The sequence below is a fragment of the Hyperolius riggenbachi genome, chromosome 1, assembly GCF_040937935.1.
Source record: "Hyperolius riggenbachi isolate aHypRig1 chromosome 1, aHypRig1.pri, whole genome shotgun sequence".
NCBI lineage: Eukaryota > Metazoa > Chordata > Amphibia > Anura > Hyperoliidae > Hyperolius > Hyperolius riggenbachi.
Genome location: NC_090646.1, coordinates 361,130,680 through 361,156,625, shown reverse-complemented (window position 1 = coordinate 361,156,625; position 25,946 = coordinate 361,130,680). Strand labels below are relative to the sequence as shown.

At 44.9% G+C, this 25,946-nt stretch overlaps 1 protein-coding gene across 1 annotated transcript in view; it reads left to right on the top strand.

Annotated features, from left to right (window-relative positions):
- The first annotated feature begins 1,740 nt into the window (after positions 1–1,740).
- Positions 1,741–25,946, top strand: part of GRHPR (glyoxylate and hydroxypyruvate reductase) — a 69,263-nt gene continuing 45,057 nt past the window's right edge. Inside the window, exons 1-2 of the mRNA XM_068234220.1 lie at positions 1,741–1,868; positions 12,084–12,214. Of these exons, the coding sequence (XP_068090321.1) occupies positions 1,783–1,868; positions 12,084–12,214 (217 nt within the window). The 5' untranslated portion in view covers positions 1,741–1,782. The remainder of the gene's footprint in view (positions 1,869–12,083; positions 12,215–25,946) is intronic.

Below are 25,946 nucleotides of genomic sequence, written 5' to 3'. Positions count from 1 at the left end.
TCTATCAGAAGAGCATCGCCGCCTCTCCCCCGCCCCTCTCAGTGAAGGAAGACTGAGAGGGGCGGGGGAGAGGCAGAGGTACGCGTCTGACAGACGCGTGTGGGGCAGGGCTGCGGCGGTTAGCCCTGCCCCAATGCGGAAGCGCTCCCCGGCTGCACGGAGGGGATTTGGGGGTGAAGGGACCCCTGTTTAGCCGCGGGATGGCGGCGTTTTAGCAGGGGCACACATGCCCCTGCTATCTATGAGGTCTGAAGCGAGATTTATTCTCGCTTCAGACTCTCTTTAAACGCCTGTGGTTTAGGAAGCAGAGCCTGATTTATTTCCAATGCTGGTGTAATCCAGTGACTAGAACCAGACTTTAAAGGGAACCTGAACTGAGTAAAATTATTTAAAATATACACATGACGTAGCTGCAAATGAATATTATATACTTACCTCGCCGTCAGTTCCTCTCAGAAGCTCACTATTTGCTTCTTTACAGTGATCCCTTCCAGTTCTGACAATACTTTGTCAGAATTGAAATATACCAGTTGCTGACAGTTATATATCAGCAGCTGTCAGTTACAACTGAATGTGCAAGGTAATGTCCATGTTTCCCTATAGGCTCATACACACATCAGACCATAGTCTTTTGAAAATGAAAGATCACAGACCAATTTTACCCCCTTCCATGTAGTATCAGAGCCACACCTACACAGTCTATTCTATGGAGCTGAACTCCCCATCAGACAGAAATCTTTGCAGGATGCTGCACACAAAGATGCTGTAGACATTCAAAAGATCAGTATCTGCAAAAGATCTGTTCCTGCAAAAGATCCGTTCCTGCAAAATGCATTCATAGTCTATGAGATCTGCAGATCATCATACACACCTTGTTTAACAGACATTCATCTGCAGATCAGATCCACCAGGATGGATTTTCAGATCTGCAGATGATTGTCTGATCTGCAGAAGAATGTCAGTTAAACAAGGTGTGTATGATGATCTGCAGATCTCATAGACTATGAATGCAATTTGCAGGAACGGATCTTTGGCAGGAACAGATCTTTTGCAGATACTGATCTTTTGTGTCTGTACAGCATCTGTGTGTGCAGCATCTTGCAAAGATTTTTTTCTGATGGGGAGTTCAGCTCCATAGAAAAGACTGTGAAAGGTATGGCTCTCATACTACATGAAGGGTGGTAAGATTGGTCTGTGATCTTTCATTTTCAAAAGACTATGGTCTGATGTGTGTATGTGGCCTATGGCTCAAGTGGGCGATATTACAGTTTAACAGTGTGCTGACCAGGAAACTGTTATGGGATAATGGCCATTTTCAAAATGGAGGACAGAGAATTCCATTGATCACAGTGGACAAGCAAGACGCAGGAGAGGAGAAAGAGATTGAGGAGCAGACTACACAGGAGGTAAGTATGAAGTGTTTATGTTTATTTTGACATTTAATTTTCAGTTCAGGTTCTCTTTAACACTCCTTTCTGCCAGTTTCTGGTTAGAAACACTGTTAAATGATAGTGTTCTATATGCACATAAAGACGAAAGAATCAAGCTGAAAAAACATTTGCCTTTTAAATCCTAGCGATATATAGAGCCGCAAAGGTTTTTCTGAACAAAAGTGGACTTTTCCTTTAACGCTTTGCCGTGGCGCTGATCGGACACAAGATGGCGCTGTCGTCATACTTAGATTCTATTATAAGCCTGCAGCAGTCTTGGAACTGAAGTGTGTCTGACCTCCGTATTAACAGCTCCTCCCTCTGGTGTAACTTCTTCCCTGTCATACTGGGCATGAGAGCAGCACAGCGCATGATGAAGGTGTTTGTGAGCAGAAGGTTGCCCCCGGACGGTCAGAGGATCCTGTCCCAAGCTGAGAAGTGAGTGCCACCTGGGGGGGGGCATCAGGGTTACTTGTCATTCCTAGTTATCTATTAGCTTCGAATACCTTGTGTTCTTTTTTACTTAGTATTAACATCTGTAACACTCATTATTGCTTCAATTTCTTTAATACTTCTTTATTTGCAGTAAAGCTCCGTTTACCTTTGCAGCTTCTGCAGACGTGCAGCTTATGCATTAACATTTCAGGCTTCATTCCTTCTAGAAATGCAGGTAGTTGTGCATTATACTGCAACCTATGGCGATGTGTTGTCTCTGTCAGAGCCGGTGTTCCAACTAACTAGCATACATTGACAGAATAGCATACATTTAAAGTGATATACCCCTTGTTAGTAGAATCAGTGTCCCCTTGCCCGCTCGCTGGGCTGCGGGCTCGGTCCTCGCTTCGCTCGGAAAACTTTTTATTCTAACTCTATGTCCACTGACTTGGATAGTGGAGATTGCACATCAGCACACAGGCAGGTAACTGTGGTTGAAAAGGTTAATGCTGCTGATGGGTATTATGGGGTTAATGTCTGCCCTGCATGACTTTGCACATGCTCAGTAGCATTTGTATGCTATTCTGTCGGGTATGCTAAAATGTTGGAACACCGGTGTTCCAACATTTTAGCATACCCGACAGAATAGCATACAAATGCTACTGAGCATGTGCAAAGTCATGCAGGGCATACATTAACCCCATAATACCCATCAGCAGCATTAACCTTTTCAACCCCAGTTAGCTGCCTGTGTGCTGGTGTGCAATCTCCACTATCCAAGTGGACATAGAGTTAGAATAAAAAGTTGTCCGAGCGAAGCGAGGACCGAGCCTGCAGCCCAGCGAGCGAAGTGAGCGGGCAAGGGGACACTGATTCTACTAACAAGGGGTATATCACTTTAAATGTATGCTGTTCTGTCAGTGTATGCTAGTTAGTTGAAACACCGGGACAAGGTCCTCCAGCACCCAAGGCTGAGACACCAAAGTGCGCTCCTCCATCCCTCCTACCCCAGCCGTCACACACTGATTGCTATTAGGCTCAACACACACCATACAATCTTGGTTGTTCAATCTTACCACTTTCATGTAGTATAAGAGCTGAACCAATCAATCATTCAAGGTATTTTCAATCTGTTGGCCCTTATACTACATAGATTTGGTAAATCTGTACAACCAAGATTGTATGGTGTGTGTTGAGCTGTAGACTAAGAGGCACCCCAGGGCCCCAACACCTTAATCTCTAGTTATCTGGCATGTACCGTAGTCACTTCCATGTATCTCCTTTTCTTATTTCTTTCTGCTTAAAACACAATTAGGAATGACAGCTGAATGAATAGTGCGTCCCCTCCTACACTGCGCCCTGAGGCTGGAGCCTCTCCAGCCTATGCCTCGGCCCGGCCCTGGGCTCTGTTGCAGCGCTGATCCCACTAAGAATCCTTTTCCACTAGGTGCGATCTGATCCGGAAATTGGATTGCACGCTCCCCCCCCCCCCCCCCCCCCAATGCTCTGTAAATGGCAGGGGCTCCTGTGATTAAAGCTGTAATCGCTTTTTCACCAAGGCAATTACGTGTTAAGATTTTTACCAAAGCGCATGTGTGCTGCCTTCTGCCGGTTTTGTGCGATTGTGCTTAAAGCTCGTCGCCGCACACAAATTCTGATGGGGAATCGCAGCCTATTGTAATAAAAAGGTTGCTTCCGAATTTGTGTGCTGAGAAAAACACGCTTGTGAATCCGTGGCTGGAGGGATTGGGATACGTACTCGCTTCAGAACAACTACTGGCATATGTCTCAGAGATGCATGCCACTACTAGTTGGAACAGGGCCTTAGGTATACACTATAGGAGCATCAGATGATCATGGCACAATGCAATTGTTGTGGGATTTTTGACAATCGCACCACACATAATGAGGATTGTAGGTAAATTGAGATGCAATGTATCTGCATTTTCATACTGCTGCAAATCCGAATCGCAGAGCTATTTTGGTTTCCAGTGGAAAAAGGGCTCTTAGTGTCACTAAACGGGACAGTACTGCATTGTGCACAAAAATGCATACAGCACTGGGAACATCGAAAATAATTCTATCTATGCACTTCTGATGTCCTTGCATATTGCACAGTGTTTCTGAAATGCTCATAGCACACATGTATAGTGGTTATGGGCCCTAACCTAGGTTGGGATAAGCATTAAGTGTAGGGTCTGTTTATCAAATAATACTGGTAATTTAGAATCGCATGTTACTGTTCATGTTGGACAACTACAGCTTTAGGACGGGCTGTAATATTTTATAGAGCACTCCATAAATTTGGACACTGACACAAATTTACTTAGCCCTCGAGCAAAGTTACATAAAAGTCAAACTTAATGCTCATCACTATTTATGTATGGTTAACTGGACAAGTTTTAGGGTGTTCTGCCTTTTTTTTTTTTTACCTTAGTCTGGTGACATACACCCAGAATAAACTAGTAAGTGCTGAGAAACTTGTAAACCATATGCAAATTAACCGGGTGCTCCACCCGGCTAGATTTGGTGACTACCCGGCTGTCATCGGCTCAGCTCCTCACCTCCTCCTATGCTGTAAGCAGAGTTGCCCTGCATTTTTATCTCGCTCCACCCGGCTACTTTTTCATGCCACCCAGCTGGAAAAAAATTCTGGGGAGAACACTGCGCATGTTTCATGTAGGACAGGAGTTCTCAAACTGGGAGCTGTGGCACCCTGGTGCACCTCGAGCACCTGGCAGGGGAGCCTTGGCATGCGTCTCAATCGTTTGTGCATTGCCATCAGGTAATGCAACTGACCATTGATAAACAATGCGGCTGCAATACCCACCAGGTAACCCTAGTCCCGGCAGCCGTGGTTGAAGCTAGACATCAGAGGAATCTGGGTGGACAGATGGATCAGTGCGCCTTGGCCTGGATAGGTAACGGAATGTTTGTCCAGCTAATGGGGGTCACTTACAATCTGGAGTGGATGCTACTAACTGCAGCCCTCATGTGGGGAAATGTCTATGCACTCTACAAGATTGGCTTATCCTTGTCATGTTCGTTCAGGGGTGATGCTGCATAATGGGGGGGGGGGGGGGGTCAGTGACTATATGGAGGCGGTAATGGTGCCATACATGAGAGTCACTGACTATTTGGAAGGGGGGGGGGGGGGTCCCTATCGGAAAGGGTGGGGAGGGGGTCAGTCATTGAGTACTGGGGGGGGGGGGGATACTGCCTAGTGAGGGTCATAATTGCATTTCGGTAGTTGTGTTAGCCAAAGGTGCCTTGCAAAGATATGTTTTTATATATACAATACATTGACATCTTCAGAGATTTCATACAGTAAAATGGAAGGGCTTGCACATTTGGGATTGTGTGCACACTATGCATGTTGTGTCGTGCACCCAGATACAAATTCACTGTCAATAGTAAATGTAAAAGCATGTTATAAGAACCACATTATCCTAACATACTAACAGTGCAGTTCTGAATAACGTGCACATAACATAGCAATTGTTCATGGTATGAAAATGTATGTATTTGAACATGCAGAGTGTGCATTGCATTATGCTCACATTGAAGCATGGGACACTTTCTGAATGTCTTTTACTATCATTGTTGTATGTGCCAACTTTTAGTTTGATTAAAAAAAAAATGAGGGCATGATCCAAAAAACACCCTGCATCTTCTACACATCTCAGCTACCTGCCAACATGTCCATGTGCATCATTTGCATTTTACCACTTCACCTTACAGTGATGTGAAAAACTATTTGCCCCCTTCCTAATTTCTTATTCTTTTGCATGTTTGTCACACTTAAATGTTTCTGCTCATCAAAAACCGTTAACTATTAGTCAAAGATAACATAATTGAACACAAAATGTTAAATAGATGAAAGTTACCATCTCTACAGTGGCAACTTCTAACAAAAATCTTCAGTCACTGTACTGTGTTTATAAAGTGGCAATTATGCTGCTCCCCACTTTGATCACCAAAGAGTGCTGTGCATTCTCAAAGTGGTAAACTCCAAAGGCAACAGTAGGGACAGTGGTGTTCGAAGGTTGGCATTTTGGGAAGTAGTGGTACGGGGACGCAGTGAAAGTCAGTGAGCTGTGTATCACTAATTCTGTCAAGTGAACCCAATGGCTCACTGTCTACTACTTTAGGAACAGAGAGAAATTGGCAGCGCTCCTAATCAGGCTGCACCTGAAATTACTACCAACAGAGGTGTGCAGAGCCGCCTAGAGGCTAAATACACACCTTGTATTCATAAGGCCTCTTTTCCACGGACTGTTGAGCTCTGCAGTTACCAGGCAGCAGTGAGCAGTTACCAGGCAGCAGTGAGCAGTTACCAGGCAGCAGAGACAGTTGTGAGAGTTTGAGAGGCATTTCACTGCCTATCAACAGTCCGTGGAAAAGAGGCCTAACCGATGCAAACTATGCACTAAACCCTAAATTCAGATTAAAACTGAATGCAAACTGAATTAGCACATGGATGCAGCTAGCCACATGTAAATTAACATTTCTGTACAGCAGGAAGAGATGGTAGCGCTTCAAAAGGCAGGCTGCGTCTGAATGACCAACTGCATGGATGTGCAGAGCCTAACTATAGGCAGGTTACACAACTTGCATTCAAAACAGGTGCAACATAATGGAGGGTGTTAGCTTCCAAAACAGTTTGCGTGCAGTGTGTTCAGTACTAGACCTCCACCGTGTTCCACAACCCCTGCCCCTGTGTTTCAAGGAGCATGCCAATTGGTAACAAAAGGATGGTTCAGCACCACCGAGGAGTATTAATAAAGCTCTTTTATTGCATTAGCAACAGGCTGCAATGACAGTCGCTGTTTCGGGTCAATGGCCTTTATCAAATTCCATGAAGCCATAAAGGGCAATGACCCTAAACCAGGCATGGGCAAACTTGGCCCTCCAGCTGTTAAGGAAATACAAATCCCACAATGCATTTGCCTTTGAGTCATGGCTGTGGCTGTCAGACTCCTGCAATGCATTGTGGGACTTGTAGTTCCTCAACAGCTGGAGGGCCAAGTTTGCCCATGCCTGCCCTAAACAGTTTCTGTCAATTCAGCCTGTTGCTAATACATTAAATGAGCTTCTATTACTATTCCTAGGTGGTGCCGACCCATCGTTTTGTTACTGCATGTGCCGTATGGCATAACACTTTGCATGTGCTTCAACAGTGTTTTAACCACTTCAGCCAATCTGGACGACTATAGACGTCCAGATAGGCGCTGCTTAAGTGTCCAGTGTTTAAGCGGCGGGGTGCGTGCGCTACCCCCGCTCTTGCCCAGCGTAATTTCCATGTCAGTGATTGGCTCATGAAAGCCTTGCTTCCCTTCCCCAATCACAGTGCCTGCAATGAATGGACATGACTCCGATCAGGGGCCATGACCATTCAGAAGAACATAACAAAATGAAAGTAGAAAAAAAAAATGAAACACTTCCTGGTAAATCTGAATTTTGTTTCTAAAACCATCTAGTGGCAAAAAGTTAAATTACAGACACCACACACTTTTAATAAAAAAAAAAAAAAAATAATCCCTTTCAAAGACCTCTTCCCCCACACCCCAACCCAGTTACCAAGCAAATGCATATTTAAAAAAGTAAAAAATGTTTTTCCATAAACCGTTGCCTTAGGTTTTTTGTTTTTGTTTTTTTTTCCAATATATATGACATGAGTTTATATTACTGTTGTTTTAGTACATGAGAGCTTGTAGTTGACAGGACACACAAAAAAAAACCAAAACAGAAAAAAAACACCTTTATTTCCAAATAATGTCTCCATACATTGTACTAGGAACATCATTTAAATGTTGTGATAGCCGTTACTTATGGGCAAATAAAATAGATGAGTTTTATTTATAATTGCAAACTGTACGAGTGGCATACCAGGGGAATGTAATATAAACGCAAAGTCCACTGGGGACTAATAGGCCATAAACAGTTCTAAATACATTTAAACTTTATTATTACAAGCTCTAGCGGTATGGGTGTGTATGTAGTCAAATGGAACCTGGAGGGGGTCTTTGCTTATCCCCACCACTCCAAAAAAGGGCTGTCCCTCGGAGTGGGGTGTAACTATCCCACTATTTTTTAAAACTATTTTATCACTTTTTAAAAAATTGCAATCACAGTAATTTTGCTGCGATCTTAATTCAAGTCAGTGGATTCATTTTTTTTTTTTTTTTTTTTTTTTAAACGAAAACAACCAGCAAAATGCTCTTCAGTGTGTCAGGGACCTCAGACGAACTTCATGGCTGCTTGAGCACAGAGGATTGGGTGAGATTGACTTTTCACTATTGCAGTATATGGCAAGCAGCCAGGATTTATCTGCTGCTGATTGAACTAGCAACATGAGTTATTGCCCATTGTGGCCATTCTCAGATTTCCTATTCTGCTATTGAAAGACCCCCCCAATGATTATTTCTGGCCTAGCTATAGTGTGGTATGTGTGTGTACGCAGGCACTCTTGTTTCATTAACTTTGTGTGGAGAAACAGTCCTTTGTCTACACTTGCATGTTATACTAGTTTTTAGTGTCTGGCTTATGGGCTGTATCAGTTAGTTAATGTGCTTTAAGGTCACCACTGACCTCCCTGGTAGCCAAACAAGCCTTAGCCTGTATAGACCTGATGGGAGGAGGAGCTTCACAAGACTCATCTACACTATGGATGCACTTAGGTTTAGTTTTTTAGTTTTTTAGTTTTTGTTTTTTTCTCTGATTCTTGTCCTCTAAACCAAGGTGCGTCTTATGGCCAGGAATGTCTTATAGTCCGAAAAATACAGTATATCACAAAACCTTTATAAATAGGCCCAATAAACTTACCAAATACATCTGTGCAGCACTTTCTCTTTTCTTAGCTTAGGCTAGATATAGGAACAGGCTTTTTCTTAAAGAGAACCTGTAACAAAATAAAGTTCCCCTGGGGGGGTACTCCCCTCGGTAGGGGGAAGCCTCAGGGTCCCAATGAGGCTTCGCCCTCCTCTGTAGCTGCAGGCAATCCAGCGTTGGCTCCCCCCAAAGTCTCCGGTAATCCAGGCTCGGCAAGCTACGTTTATTTACCTTCCCTGGCTCCAGCGGGGGCGCTGTTGCTGCTCTTAGCAGGGAGATAGGCGGAAATAGCCGATCTCCGTCAGGTCCGCTCTACTACGCAGGCGCAGCAGACTTGCGCCTGCGCAGTAGAGCGGCGCGACAGCGGTCGACTATTTCCGCCTATCTCTGAGCGGAGAGCCGATACTGCGCCTGTGCTGGAGCCGGGAAGGTAAATATTTACATCCCTGCTGTTCGGAGTGCCAGAGCAAGAACGCCGTGGGACACAGGACGATGGGGGAAGCCTCAATAGGATCTGGAGGCTTTCCCCCCCCCCCCCCCCCCCCGCCCCCTACCGAAGTGAGTACTCTCCAGCAGGCATGGGCTGAAATTCGGATTCGGGTGATCCGGATTACACCCAGTAATGCTGGGCGGGGGGCTCAAGCTTACCTATCTGACGTCTTCTTCGCTCGTCCCTCAGCGCCTCCCACGATGCGTTCCACGCGGCGTCCCGTGACTACAAACACTTCCTCCTCCAACACGGAAGGAGGAAGTGTTTGTAATCACGCGACGGCGGATTGGAATGCATCGTGAGAGGCGCAGAGGGATGAGCGAAGAAGCTTGACCCCCCTACACCCCCTCCCCCCCCCCCCCCCCCCCCCCGCCCAACCCGCACAGCATTACAGGGTGAAATCCGGATATTAACTATCCGGATCACCCGAATCCGAATTTCAGCCCATGCCTGCTCTCCAGGGGAACTTTTTGTCAATACAGGTTTTCTTTAAGTGAAAGGTGCTGGACACTGCATTGCACTTTTCTTGGTCCTGCAGGATGTCATGCTTAAAGAGAATCTGTACTCTAATATTCTTACACTAAAAAGCATACCATTCTATTCCTTATTTTCTCCTGTGCCCCTCTGTGCTGTTTCTGCCACTCTCTGCTGCAATCCTGGCTTGTAATTAACAGTTTTAGGCAATGTTTACAAACAAACTAACCAGCTTCTAATAGGCTCAGCTAAGCATAGTGTGTGAGTATGCAGGGGGCCTGCAGAGGGTGTGTATCGCTTCTACCAATCACAAGCAGCCCTGCACATTCCACACAATCAAAGCCTTAGCCCCACAAACAGGACAGAGGAAAGATACATTGATTTATTACAGAGACAGTGTAATTAGGAAGAGCTGCAGTAAGCCCCAGCACATTAGAACAGGCATAGGAACTCATAGGATAGAAGAACTAAGGCTGAAAAAATTGTTACAGAGTCTCTTTAAACACAAGGACGTCAATTAAATATTGATCACAGCGTGCAATTCTTTAAACTTATTATTATTATTATTATTATTATTATTATTATTATTATTATTATTATTACTAGCACAGTGGCGCAGTGGATAGCACACTCACCCTGCAACGCTGGGTCCCTGGTTCAAATCCAATCCAGGGCAACGTTTGCAAGGAGTTTGTATGTTCTCCACATGTCTCTGTGGGTTTCCTCTGGGCACTCTGGTTTCCTCCCACATCTCATAAACATACAGGTAAGTAGTTTGTTGTGATCCACCAAAATTGGACCTAGACTACTATGGACATATGACTATGGTAAGGATTACATTGTGAGCTCTTCTGAGGGACAGTTGGTGAGTGACAAAACGATATACTCTGTAAGCCGCTATGGAAGGTGACAGAGCTATATAATAAAATAATAATTATTATTGATTTATAAAGCGCCAACAAATTCCATGGCACTGTACAAAGTAAAAAACAAAAAAAATACAGACAATGGTATACATCAATATACAAAATACAGAATTGGGACAAAATACAGAATTGGTAATTTACAGTGACAAAAGTAACATGATTGATAAAATGTATAACAAACTCCAAGACACAAAAGGGTGAGAAAGCCCTGCCCTTGCGAGCTTACAATCTAAAATCAATTCTGAATCATGGGACATTGCCAGAGCTCTCTGTCATTAATTTGTGAATAGGACAAAGCCTTCCCTGCATGCAAAGCCCTCTCTCCTTACTGACCTATTGCTAGGCCTCAGCGCAGTCTCCAAACGTTTTGGTATTTCATATGTCACTTGTAGGCTCCTGTGGTGTTTGTCAAACTCAGTTTCATTTTGCTGGCTCAAACTAGTTCAGTCATCTGCAATTTGTCCAGTCAGTTGGAAGGAACAAACCTGAAGCTAGAAGAAAATATTAGCTACATCTGCACTTAATTGACTTCTTCACAGTGTAAAAGACCTCGTGTTTTGAAGGAAGTCTTTTTCATTTGATGGCTGTTTGTTAAAGCCCTAGTTTAAGAGCATCTATTGGCTTGCCCAATTCTGATTGACTTCCTGTTATAGACCAGGCTTGCCTGAGCATTCTAGATCTGATATCCTTATTTGACCTTAGGCTTGTGACCCCCAACACAGTTATCGTTTTGCTTTACCCTTGGTCTATCTCCTTGATCCTGCTTTTTATCTGCCTGCCCCAACCTACAAGCTGAAATCTATGCCCACTTCCTCCCTCTGCTCTTTACTGTGGAATACAGAAAAAAGGTGGACTGGGTTAAGCTCTGTGGTCACAGGAAGAAAAAAAAACTTGCTGGGGTCCCCTACCAGCTCCTCCCTGCTTACTTCCTGTAGGCGATGATGGGATAGAGTGAGGAGTTTGGACAGACCTCAGTCCAGTCTAGCAGTTTATGACATTAGCGCATGAAGTCAGCATTCTAAATCCAGCCAATCATTTTTAATAAACCATGTTTGCATCATTCATTTTTGTGCATAATGCACAAAATTCTGTACATTGAAAATTCTTATTTATTCCACACAACATGCTTTTAAAAACTAGGGCTTTAAGATGCTGGCAGCCCCTAATACACAACACTTTGCCATTTGTATGGGGAGCTGGCAAATATAGTATAAAAACCCAAGTTTATTCAGCAGTGGCTAAACAAGCTTTAATTGATAAGCCACTGCTGCTTTGAGTATTTCTGCCAAAAGATGGTATTTCATGGTCATTGATATTCCGTCCCTTTACCATGACTCGGTAAGGCATTCAGCCCTCGTCAGATTTACTTGGATACAGTTGACTGCTTGTAGTCTGTCCGGTTTGTGTGTTCAGCATGATGCAGTGGTTTAGTAATTTCCCCTGTGCAATATGGGTTTATTGAGCATGTTCTAAACATGACATTTGTTTTCTTTTTAGCTGCACTGTCCAGCAGTGGGATTCAGATGATCCTGTGCCAAGGGCAGAGCTGCTGAAAGGGGTAGCTGGAGCACATGGCCTGCTCTGCCTCTTATCAGACAAGATAGACCAGGAGGTTCTGGACACAGCTGGTAAGCAGCCTCTGGCTTCCCCAACTATTATGTGCTTAACATATTTGGATGGAATTGTGATATTAATCTGATTTAAGCCATTCTGAGCTTTCATCCCTTATTTACATTCTGTCAGTTTTAGTCCTGTGCATTTCATAGATATCACTTGGAAGACGTAACCGCACAGTTAGGTAACGTATGGGATAACAAAAGCTATTCCACCCTCAGTATATACATCTGTAGCTGGCCATATATAATATCTATTTCGTGAAGAATCAGTTTGATCATACAATAAAATTGACCATTGGATTAATTGAACACGCTATGAATGATCTGTAAATTAATTTCTCTCTATGTGGGTAATACAATAGATCCTTCAAAGGAATTCTTGTCTTGTTTTGTTTTGCTATCTATCACATTTTAAAGTGAACCCAAAGTGAGAGTTATATGGAGGCTGCCATATTTATTTCCTTTTAAGCAATACCAGTTGCCTGGCAGTCCTGCTGATCCTCTGCCTCTAATATTTTCATAGATCCCGAACAATCATGCAGCAGATTAGGTGTTTCTGACATTATTGTCAGATCTGACAAGATTAGCTGCATGCTTGTTTCTGGTGTACTTCAGACACTACTGCAGCCAAATAGATCAGCAGAGCTGTCAGGCAACTGGTTTAAAAGGATACAAATATGGCAGCCTCCATATCACTCTCATCGCGGATTCACTTTAACTTTTGATCATTGGGAACAAATCATTACGTTTAGTTTTAAATATCGTATTATGTATTGGTACATATTTAGAATAATAAGCAACTTTTTTTTTGTTTGTTTGTTTTTTTTCCTTTTTTCCTCCAATAAAGTCTTTAAAACAAGATTCCAAGCACAAATCTCTGTACTTGCTGCTCATATAACTGCAGAATTATACTGTGTGCATGGATTCGCCACAGGACAACTGAAATGAGAGGAATTTGGAGGCTGCCAAATTTATTATCTTTTAACCACTTTACTACCTAACTTAGTTTGTTGCGGAACCCTCTTGAAAAAGTAACAACGTGAATATTAGTTAATGTCTTTTAATGAGCACAGCAAGCAAGCACAGTGTACACTACCACCGTCAGCCTCACTATGCTGAATGGATTGGAGACCCAGTTCATTCAGCATAATGAGGCTGGCAGCGGTTCTGCATGCAGGGGACCGCAATCGCTGCTGGAACAGAACAGGTGAGAGATTATACTAAGAGACGTGTTTCCCTGCTGCCTGATCTCTGCATGGGGGGAGGGAGGCACCTAATACGAGGGCATATCTGACCATCTACAGGGAAAATCTAATCTATTGGTTTTGGTAGGCAGCAAATAAAGGTGTACATCTGGCTATCTATGTGGAGGGCCTTATAAAGTGGCATAAGTATACTGGGGAGGCTAATAAAGGAGCACATCTGGCTATACTGGGGGTTGGGCTAGTAAATGGGCACATATGGCTATAAGGGGGGCTAATAAACGGGCATATCTGGCTATGGGGGGGGGGTGCAAACCTGGCTATCTATAGGTGGGATAACAAAGGGGCACATCTGGCTATTTGTACTGAAGGTGGGGGGCTGATAGAGGAGCACATCTGGATATGGTTATATGGGGTAATACTAATAAAGTGGCACACCTGGCTATCTATAAGGGGGCACTAATACTGTGGCACATCTGGGTATCCAAACTGGGGGGCTTAATACTGGGACACATCTGACTATCAATATGGGGTGACAGGGCTAATACTGGGGCTTTTTTTTTTTACAGTGGTGCTGTTTAGTTTCAAACTGTAATTGCTGAAAACATAGAACTTTTTTTTCCCATTTTCTTTCTCCTTTTTCCTCTTTGAAAACGCATAGGAAATAAAATTGCTGAGGAAAAAAAAACACCCAAAAGAAAGTCTAGTTTGTCCCCGTAAAATGATGTATAAATCACTGCTGATTAAATAAAACCTCAAAATTAGTAATTAAAGGGAGAACAGTCCAGGATGTGAAGTGGTTAAACAATGCACATTGCCTGGCTATCTTGCTGATCCTCTGTCTAATACTTTTAAGGCGCTTACACGTGCCATACCGCCGCAAACGACGGGTCCATCAGACCCTCCCGCTGGGCGGACGTTCAGCCGACAGTAGCACGTGTGTACGCGCTGTCGGCAGACTGATAAGGCTATTTCTAAACGATCCGCTCATCGGATCGTTCAGAAATAGCCTTATCAGTCTGCCGACAGCGCGTACACACGTGCTACTGTTTGCTGAACGTCCGCCCAGCGGGAGGGTCTGACGGACCCGTTGTTTGTGGTGGTATGGCGTGTGTACGCGCCTTTAGTCTGACTGGATTTGTCCCATGCTTGTTTCAGGTGGGTGATTCAGACACTACTGATACATGAAAGATCGGCAGTATGCCAGGCAATGGGTATTGTTTAAAAGGGAATAAATATGGCAGCCTCAATATCCCTCTCATTTCAGGTGTCCTGTCATTTAACACACCTGTTGAAGTTTAGCATGTTCTGTAATCTCATTTTGCCTGAATCGCAGCATTCAACCTGTCTGGTATTTGATTAGATTAATTTTATCCTAGATTCAATGGAATTTGTTACGATACCTTGGCCCATATGCAATTCACTTTTTCTCCAGAGTTTTCTCCTAGGTGATGTTTTTAAACTTGCTAATACAATGCCTTTTGAACCACCAGGAAGAAAGAAAATACTCAAAATAATTTTCATAGTACTTTTTCACCTACTTTTTGGTACTTTTTCTATTGCAGAGTGTTGTAACTTAAAGTGGTCTGAAAGCCAGCATTTCTACTTTTGCTCTTAAAGATTCCTCACAGATCGAAAGCTACTTTCCCAGAATTATAATTATTATTATTTTTTAGCAGAACATCACTGAAATGGTTAAAGCGGACCCAAACCAAACTCTCTTTTTTTTTTTTTTTTTTTTTTTAAATTCAAAATATTTAGTTGCACCACTCTGTCACATACAAAGATACATAAATACACCTTCAAGCCTTTTGAGCATTTCAGTGCATGCTTTTCACCCTTCTCTTTTCATAACTAGGGTTATACAGGTGGCAGCCATTAGCAATTCCTCCTTTGCCGGACACCTCCACCAGTTTGCCGGATTCTGTCCCGGCAATATGAAAAGAAGGGAGGGGTTCCACCAATAAATGTAAAATATTTTGTATTTGTCATCATGCAGCAGAAAAAAAGCTGCTATTTATTATTATAATTTAGAAAATAGATTTTATTTCTGAAACCTTGTATTTTTAATTTGGGTCCACTTTAAACAAAGCACTTTGCGCTGCTATTCAGCTTTAAATCAAATCTACATCCAAACTGGAGATAACAGTATCTATACACACATTGGAATGTAAACAAACACAGTGTAACAAATGAAAATTAGCTCTCTGTGAAGCTCTCTGTGCTTCAGACACACACACAGTTAGGCTAGGTCCACACTAGGCACGGTTGCAGGACGGACACTGCAGTCCGGGATCAGGGGAAGTACCACCAGACCGCAAACTGATCAAAGTGCATCAGTTTCCGTTCAGTTTTTACGGACAGAAAACGTCTCTATCATTAGGAAGGTAGTGGGAGGATTTTGTGGGCCAATAATAGAGTTCAGGCTATCCGGTTTTCATCAGTTTTTGGTGCTATTTTGCCTGTGGAAATGGAGTTGCGGTTTCCCATTGCTTTTCACTACCCATCCGTGTATCCGTGGTCCGTGAAAATGCAGCAGGTCCGGACCTTCCGCTCAGGTTTTGAAAACGGGTCCCCGTAAACACAGACGGATCCGTTTTTTTTCTTGGGTGAGGATGGCTGCAATTTTTAACATTAGTATCCGGGACTCCGTTTTTCATCAGGGCTGAAAAACGCAGCCACGGATACGTTTCCGGACCTAGTGTGGACTAGGCCTTAAGAATAGCTCATTAGAAGATGTTAATATATAATAAAAAGCAGTTTGAATAAAATGCAATGGCAGCTTTTAGGGCACAATAAACTACACTTTGGAAACTTGTAATTTGCGAACAGACAATATTACTTGTGCACAAAAGCAAATATGATAACTGTATGAGTAATAAAACAGTAGAAAAACACATTTTTATTGAATGTTATGTTGTTGTTTAAGACCACTTTAGAATAGAAGATGAAAAATGATCTCCTAGGAGAAAAAGTTAATTGCACATGGCCCACTTGTGTATTTGTTTCTGTTCTGAAAATGTTTGATGCAGTTTGTTTAGTTGTATGCAATCAGTGTGATTAGGCTCTGTGTTTAGCCTGGGAACTGAATTGTTGTAGTTCAAGGGAACTTGAAGTGAGAGGTATATGGAGGCGGCCATATTAATTTCCTTTGCAACAATACCAGTCGCCTGGATATCCTGCTGACCCTCTTCTTCTAATAATTTTAGCCATAGACCCTGAACAAGCATGCAGCAGATCAGGTGTTTCTGACAATATTGACAGATCTGACAAGATTAGCTGCATCACACTTGTTTCAGGTGTGTGCTTCAGACACTACTGCAGCCAAAAAGATCAGCACGGCTGCCAGGTTCCCTTTAAATAGCTCTGATAGTTTCAAGGTTTACTGATAATCATTCTCTCGTTGATAATAAACTATAATTTATCAGTGCCCTTTGACTTACCATGCCAAGTACAAATGCGGATATCTTTAATCCGTTTACCATATATACTATAGTAAAAGCCCAACCGAGTATAGGGGGCACCTAATATGAGGGCACAGCTGGCCACACATAGGTGGAACACCTGGCTATCATGATTAGGCCTATAGAAAATCATTGGAAGCTTCTGACTATGCATTGTGCATTCCCTATAAAAGGCAATTCAGCTTCATAGTGTGAATTGCCCTTTGATCAGAGATCATTAATGATCTGTTCCAAGCAATGGAACTTTGGATATGTAGAAAATTATATTGATGAAGACCATAACTTGTAGATAAAGCAGCTTTTCTTTGGACAGGGAGAAATGAGATAACATCTGCAGTATTAGGAGAGAAATAGATGAGCGAAAATATGACCTCGGTGCTGCTGCTACCCCTGCTGTGCCCCTCTGCTGGAGCTGCATGCGCAGAATAATGTTTTTCCTCCGACATGTACCCCTCCCCCCCCCACCTGAGCAGTTTGCACAGATGGTCTCCTGCCCCTCCCGAGTGCCCCCTTCCACCGCCAGAGCGGTATTTGTAGTTACACCCCTCCAGTTTCCCCCAGTGTCTGCGGAGTCGTGTACAGTGGAGCATTCATTCACCGGTTCATCTTCAGCTTCTCTATCACAGTCTTGTCTCTGTGATTCCCTGCAGCCACTAGAGGGTATCATAGAAATGAGACTGATAGAGAAGCTGAAGATGGACAGAGGGATTTGATTTCCAAAGAGGGACAGTTGGGAGCTATGCATACCTCAAAATTACTGTTATTCTGATGAAGTTTAGACTCCATCAATGCAGGAAAATGGCATAAGTAGCTAATGACAAATGGAGTAAACTGTTGAGTATGGTATTTTTCATAATTTGCATGATGGTGGTGCTCTCAATAGGCCATCTTAGCATGAAGGCTGATCCCCCCCCCCCCCCCCCCCCCCAGAAACAGTAGAATATTGTATTATGTTAAAGGGATACTGTAGGGGGGTCGGGGCAAAATGAATTGAAGTTTCCCGGGGCTTCTAATGGTCCCCCGCAGGCATCCTGTGCCCGTGCAGCCACTCACCGATGCTCCGGCCTCGCCTCCGGTTAACTTCTGGAATTTTAGACTTTAAAGTCTGAAAACCACTGCGCCTGCGTTGCCGTGTCCTCGCTTCCCCTGATGTCACCAGAAGCGCACGGCGCAGGCACAGACCATACTGGGCCTGCATAGTACATGCCTGGTGCCATCAGCGGGAGTGAGGACATGGCAACACAGGCGCAGTGGTTTTCAGACTTTAAAGTCTGAAATTCCAGAAGTGAACCAGAGGCGGGGCCGAAGCATTGGGGAGTGGCTGCGCGGGCACAGGATGTCTGTGGGGGACCATTAGAAGCCCCGGGTAAGTTCAACTCATTTTCCCCTGACCCCCCCCCACAGTGTCCCTTTTTAAGCAGGAAGTTTTGAATCTGGATTATACCATTTATTGCCTACCCTAAAAGAATAAAAAGTAAGGCATCTTCCCCACTTGTGTGTTGCATGCAACACAGGCAGCCTTAGCAACACACATTGCTCTGCGATTCTCTCAAATGCGCTGCAGATCTCGTTTATGTAAAATGAATGGAACTGCATTTGTGTAAAATTGCATGCTACTGTGCATTTCATTGCCGTGCTGAAGCTCAATGCGTGGTTATGAACATCAGACCGTTCAGTCTATGGGCCTGATTCACAAAGCGGTGATAACTCAGTTATCACGCCTAAAAGACTTTAGGCGTGATAACCTTTGCACTGCTGAGTTAGCACCGTTTTGTGCTCTTTATCGCGCAACTCCGCGCGCAGCGCCCATTATTATTATTATTATTATTATTATTATTATTTATTAGATTTATATAGCGCCAACATATTACGCAGCGCTGTACAATAAATAGGCTTACAGACAATAACAGGGTTGACAGAACAATACAGGTAACAGACCATAGATACAACAATACAGGTAATAGCAATAAGATACACAACACAATGCAGATAATAGTACAATGCCAGATCATAAACTGGAATGGTAGTGGTAAAAAATTACCAGTTCCAAATTCTGGGTAAAGTGCACACAGTCAAGTATGATACACAAGGGAAGAGGGCCCTGCCAAAGGCTTACAATCTAGAGGGAGGGGCTGGTGACACAAAAGGAGGGGGTGCATCAAGAAGTTATTGGCAGAAAGGATTAGGGTAGTGTTGAGTCGATGTAGGCCTCCTTGAAGTGAGTTTTGAGTGCTTTTTTGAAGGTGTTGAAGGTGGGAGCGAGCCTGATGGGCAGCGGGAGAGAGTTCCACAGGATAGGGGCAGCTCTAGTGAAGTCCTGCAGTCTGGCATGGGAGTGCGAGATGCGTGGGGTGGTTAAGAGGAGGTCGTTGGAGGAGCGAAGTGGGCGGCCAGGTGTATATCTGCTGACCAGGTCAGAGATGTAGGTTGGGCAGGACTTGTGTAAGGATTTGTATGCCAAACATAGGATCTTGAAGCTGATTCTGAAGTGAATTGGAAGCCAATGAAGGGATTTGCGTAGGGGAGTTGTGGAGACAGAGCGGTGGGAGGAGTAGGAGTCTGGCTGCTGCGTTCATGATGGATTTTAGGGGGGCAATGCGGTTTTGAGGAAGGCCTGACAAGAGGGAGTTGCAGTAGTCCAGGCGGGAGATGATGAGGGCATGGACAAGGAGTTTGGTAGTGTCTGGGGTCAGGAAAGGCCGGATCTTGGAGATGTTGCGTAAGTGGAAATAGCAGGCTCTAGCTACGGTTTGGATGTGGGAGGTGAAGGAGAGGGCCGAGTCTAGGGTGACACCCAGGCAGCGGGCTTGTGTGGTTGGATGAATGATTGTGCCATTGACAGTGACATAGAGGTCAGTGGGGGGTGAAGCAGCACGGGGCGGGAAGATTAGGAGCTCAGTCTTATCCAGGTTTAATTTTAGGAACCTGGCAGACATCCACGATGAAATAGCTGAGAGACCAGAGGATACCGTCTCCATGGTGGTGGTGGAGAGGTCAGTGGTATGGAGGTAAATCTGGGTGTCATCTGCATATAGGTGATAGTTGAAACCCAGAGAGGAGATGAGTTTTCCGATGGAGGCGGTGTAAATGGAGAACAGCAGGGGACCAAGAACAGAGCCTTGGGGGACCCCAACTGAAAGTGGGAAGGAGGTTGAGGAGGAACCATTGAAGGAGGTCTTGAAGGAGCGATTTGAGAGGTAGGAGGAAAACCATGCTAGGGCACGGTCTTGGATACCCACAGATTGCAGTGACTGGAGTAGCAGGGAGTGATCAACAGTGTCGAATGCTGATGAGAGGTCTAGGAGGAGAAGGATAGTGTATTTTCCTTCGGCCTTGGCAAGCGTGAGGTCATTGACGACCTTGGTGAGGGCAGTCTCGGTGGAGTGGCCTGGCCGAAATCCTGATTGTAGGGGATCAAATAGGGAGTTGGAGTCAAGGTAATGGGTCATGCGTTGGTGGACTAATGCAAAAGGGAGTAAGGAGATAGGACGGTAGCTGGATGGAAGTGAGGGGTCTAGTGAGGGTTTTTTAAGTAGGGGAAGTACAGTGGCCTGTTTGAAGTCAGAGGGGAAGGTACCCGTGGAGAGGGAGAGGTTAAACAGAGTGGTGAGAACAGGAGCCAGAACAGGGAAGTGAGGACGGAGGCATTTGGATGGCACAGGGTCTAGGGGGCTGGAGGTGGCAGGAGAAGTGGCTAGGAGACGGCTGACTTGGTCCTCTGTGATAGGAGTAAAGGCAGTGAGTGGAGGGTGGGGTGGGGAATAGGTATTGGTGGGGGAGGAAGAGGTGGTGGAGTGGAGGCATGAGATTTCCCGTCGGATGCTGGCTATTTTGTCGGTAAAGTGGGTGGACAGATCAGTGGCTGAGAGGGCGGAGGTGGGGGGAGGAGTGGTGGGGTTAAGGAGGGAGTTGAAGGTGGCGAAGAGGCGCCGAGGGTTGGAGGCTTGGGATCCGATCAAGGCAGCAAAGTATTTTTGTTTAGCATCAGTTAATGCGGTATAGAACAGCTGCAGGTTGGCCTTGTACGCCAAGAAGTCGGAGTTGCTGCGGGATTTCCTCCATTTGCGTTCGTAGGTGCGTGTCTGTTTTTGGAGGTTGCGAGTGTGTGCATTGTGCCAGGACTGGGGGTTGATGGGACGGCTGGGGCGGAATGTGGGGGGTGCAGCAATGTCTAGGGCTGCTGAAAGGGCCTGGTTGTATTTGGCCACGGCTTGGTTTGGGCAGGTAACGTTAGGGAGGGTGGATGAGAGGGAGTGGAGGGGGTTGGCTAGTGCAGTTGGGTCTAGGTTATGCAAATCTCTCTGCCAACGACCTGAGGGTGGAGGAGGGTTGGGGGAGGATGATGGGGAGATGGAGAAAGTGAGAAGGTGATGGTCGGAGAGGGGGAAGGGTGTGATGTCCAGGTTCGGGAGGGTGGCGGATTTTGAGAGAATCAGGTCGAGAGTGTGGCCAGCGCGGTGGGTGGGGGAATTGGTGTGTTGGGAGAGGCCAAGGGAAGTAGTGAGGGAGAGCAGTTGAGAGGCTTCAGGGGAGTAAGGACTGTCCATGGGTATGTTGAAGTCCCCAAGTATGATTGTGGGGAGGTCAGGGGAGAGGATGTGTGGGAGCCAAGAGGCCAGGTTGTCCAGGAATTGTTTAATGGAGGTGGATGGGGGGCGGTAAAGGACTGCGATGACTGCTGGAAGGGGATGGTAGAGGCGGATAACATGTGTCTCAAAGGATGTAAAGTTTAAAGAAGGGGGTGGCGTGAGGACACGGAAAGTGCAGGACGGGGAGAGGAGCAGACCCACCCCTCCCCCAGACCTGTTTTCTGGTCTGGGGGTGTGACTGAGGTGAAGTCCCCCATAGGAGAGGGCCGCTGCTGCAGCAGAGTCGGAGGGGGTGAGCCATGTCTCTGTGAGGGCAAGGAGGGTGAGGGAGTTGGAGAGGAAAAGGTCATGGATTTCAGTGAGTTTGTTGCGGACTGATCTAGCATTCCAGAGGGCGCAGGAGAGAGGGGTGGTGTGCTTGTGAGAGGTCTGGATGGGAATGAGGGAGGAGAGGGAGTGAGTGTGGGTGCGGGAAGGAACTGTGAGGGGCGTGGAGACATGTTTAGAGTGGGGTGTGCATGGAGTCAGTGATGGAGTGGTATGGGAGTTGCGTGGGGTTGGAGGGTAAAATGGGAGGGTAGAGTTACATAAGGTGACCTTATTGAGGACTAGGTGGTGAAGGAGCAGGTGAAGGAAGAGCATATTGTGATATGTAGATAGTGGAGGAAGAGGTGTGCAGAAAGGTGGAGGAGTCATGGAGTTTGAGAGTAGGGAGAGATGGTTTGTGCAGGCTGAGATGTTTGGCATAGGGTTTCATGGGCGCATCACGCGCACTGCACCGTGCGCCGCGCGATTGCGCACGCAAAACTTTGCACGAGTTTCATTTTATCACGCCTAAACTGAGTTTAGGCGTGATAAAGGGCTTTTCACAGGCGTGCAAACACTTTGCACCGCTTTGTGAATCAGGCCCAATGAATTTCTGTTATCCTAATCCTTGTGTATCTGATGCACTGTGTTTTGCTAAAAACCAACATCACACAAGTGAGGAAGGGCCCAAGCTTTCAGACAATTAGCTTTCTTTAGACTGTAGGATATATTCCTGTAGTCTGATTTTCCATGTTAACATTTTGAGATTAAGTATTCAAAGCACCAAATCTATTCTTGTCTTATTTCTTTTGTACACTATTGTAGGAAGCCGCTGAACATTGTTCACCTGACTGCCTATGTAGTGAATCACAAGACTGAATGGACATAATTTAAAAAATCATGAGTGGATAATAGTTTAAATAAATGTAATTTAACTGTGCATTTAGCAGTTTACCTGGAGATCATTTTAAAATTTGCTTACAACTTATCAAAATGTCTACATTTACTTGTAAGCTTGGCTGCTGGTGGCGATGTACAAAAAACCCAAAATGCTCCTGTAGTATCTGTAGCTCAAAACTAGAAGTTCACGAATAAAGATAATACAATCTAGGATCGCACACTCGTCAGTGGGTATGCTGGTGCTGGACCCCAAGGAAATACAATAGTAATTCTCATGAAGGAGTCTGCACACAGGCTGAAGAAGCAATCAACGTGAAGTTTTATTCTTCCATCACACACACACACACGGTCTGACCTGCTTAGATCAATGCACGTTTCGGGGACACGCAGGGTCCCCTTTATCAAGACAGATAGCAGATAAGACATACACCTTGTCATTCCAATATGCGATATTATAAACCCCCGGCCAGCCTGTATCAGCCCACAGGCGGTTCCATCAATCACATAGCTGTTACATTTCAAATATACCAATTAAACAGTAATAGGTCTACCAACCTGTCCATCAATCCTGCTCAACTCTTGTGAACTGCATGTCCCAGCCAGGTGGCAGCGTGTATGGGCGTATCCAGCCTGTACGTCTGCGCATTGATGGGCGTGGCCATCCCCGTGAGGCACAGCCAATCAGGAATTTTCAAAACATTCTCCACTCAGGGTGCTGCAATGTCACACACCACGTGTGTACGTGCGCACCTCCAAGCGTATCGCGCGTGCGTGCCGTCTACCCCATGTTGCAATAGCAATCTTAAACAGAGCGCGACGATGACATCACGTAGTGGGCCGCACCTCGGGTGCGACATTGACGTCGCATGGTGCGCCGCATTGCCATAGCGACCGAACGACTGCCCGTAGCATAACACAGACGTCACGTGATATGCCACGCTGATGCGGACGTTGTAAACGCGTAGGTTAAGGGAGGCGGTCTGACAAAAACCTCGCATCCTAGTGCGCATACACCACCCACATGTTGCCATAGTGATGGTAAACCAAAGCCACTATGGCAAAAAGAGGGCCCAGTGTGTAAGTATATACACGCTCAGCCCGATAACCATTATCATGCCACAAAAAATGGGACAAAGAAAAATCAAGGAAACTTAGCACTAAATGCAACATACTACCTACCACCCAGAGCTGCATGCAATCACTGAGTAGTCAGGATGGATGTGACTGATTGATGTATAGAATAAACCAGGGGTAATCCATAGATTAGTGAAGTGCACGTGATAATCCCTGTGTGAAAAAATATATACAAAATTATTAAAAGCAAACCTAAATAAAAACAACCTGTTGCAACACACTAAACATAACAATATCAGTTCTGGTCACCTCATTACTCACCCAAGAAACATGCCAGGCCACTATTGCTTTTAAGACCCATTGGCTTCAGTGTTGAGCGTGAAAATCCAGAATGCCTCTCTCTGTAGCAGACACTTTTTCCTATCACCCCCTCTTCTGGGAGCTGGCACTTGCTCAATGGCCATGCCCCTCAGACACTGCACATTGTGTTTCGCCTCCAGAAAGTGAAGCGCCACTGCTTTGGTGGCATCAGGTTTTTTTTACCCTTCGTTTCTGCCTCAAGTGCCACCTTGATATCTCTCCGGTGTTTCTGGAAGGTACACCACATGATCGGAATCGCAGTTTAAATACTGCTTAATGTTGTACTTTTGACACGTGTGGGGGTGTACAAAGTATTCCCTGTGTTTAATGCTGGACACACATTAAACTTGAAACCCTTAAAACATCCTGTTTTGTAGGACAGTGTGATCTGGGGTTTAGCATATTTCCTCCAGGGGTCTGCCTCAATCAACCTGGATCTCAAATTAGGACATGCCCTATAGGAATGCAGAGGTTTTCTTTTGATTAAGTTTGGAAGTGACCTGTCTGTCGTTAGAATAGGTAAATGTGTATCAACGATCCGCTTTATTCCCCCTGATACAGAATTAAATGTTTGCACAAAGGGGATACCAGTCTCCCGATCTGAACCGCGCTGGTCCACTCCCCTCCATCTGTCCTCTGCCTTCCCCAGGGCCGTGTTGAGAATATCCTGAGGATATCCCCTATTCCTGAACCTGCGTGTCATCAGAGCGATCTGGGCGGTCCGATGGGCTGGATCGTTGCATATACTCAGCACTCTGAGGTACTGGTATACGGGCAAGGAATTTTTCAAATGCTGTGGATGAAAACTTTCATAATGCAACAAACTGTTGCGATCGGTTGGTTTTTGATAAAGAGTCGTGCGGAAACCCCAATTCTCAATGACGACACGCACGTCCAGGAACGTTACACTGGTGGGGGACCACTCAGGATTAAACACAATCCCACTGGTCAAGCCATTCAAATCCTACTAATATAATAAATGGGAAAGTTTGGATGTTTGTTACTCGATCACGCAAAAACGGCTGAACGGATTTGAATGAAATTTGGCACACACATAGTACATTACCTGGAATAAAGTATAGGATACTTTTTATTCCCATAACCAAAAAGAGACAAATACAAATTTCACTGGAAAATGTAAACTGCAGCCATACACTGTTACACTGGAGGTGTGTTTAGCTTCTAAGGGTAGAATGGTTAATTTGCATATATTCAGCAGTGATGCTCTGGGAGACATCTCAAGCTCACTCCAACCTGAATTATCGCAAATTCTTTCTGTTTTAAGAAAACAAACGTTTTGTTTTTCTTAACATCTTAGTAAGGGAGCTTTTAGGACCATTGTAGTCCCTTACACACACCAATGAGTTCTGGGTCACCATGAGCTTGCTGGGTAGCATGTCCCTCTCGGTGTTACAAGCCCTACTGCATAGCGCCAAATTAATCTATGCCATGCACTGATAAGAATCAAACAATCCAAAACAGTCTGTCAGTCATTGCATTCCAACGGTTCTGGAGGTGTGTTTAGCTTCTAAGGGTAACATGGGTTAATTAGCATAGTTTCAGCAGTGCGGGAGACATCTCAAGCTCACTCCAACCTGAATTATCGCAAATTCTTTCTGTTTTAAGAAAGCAAACTTTTGTTTTTCTTACACTGTTAATGGTAGGGTTCTCAAACTTTGCACAGTTGGTCGTTGGGTGACTAGGGTTATTATTCAGAAAAGTGGTTGGAGCCTATAAAAGCCAATCAAAATTCACCTAATGATTTTCAAGGGGAATATTTACATTTCTGCCATTCTTGCACTGTTAATGGCACAAGCCTCAAACCTGGTTTAGTTGATCATTGGGTGAC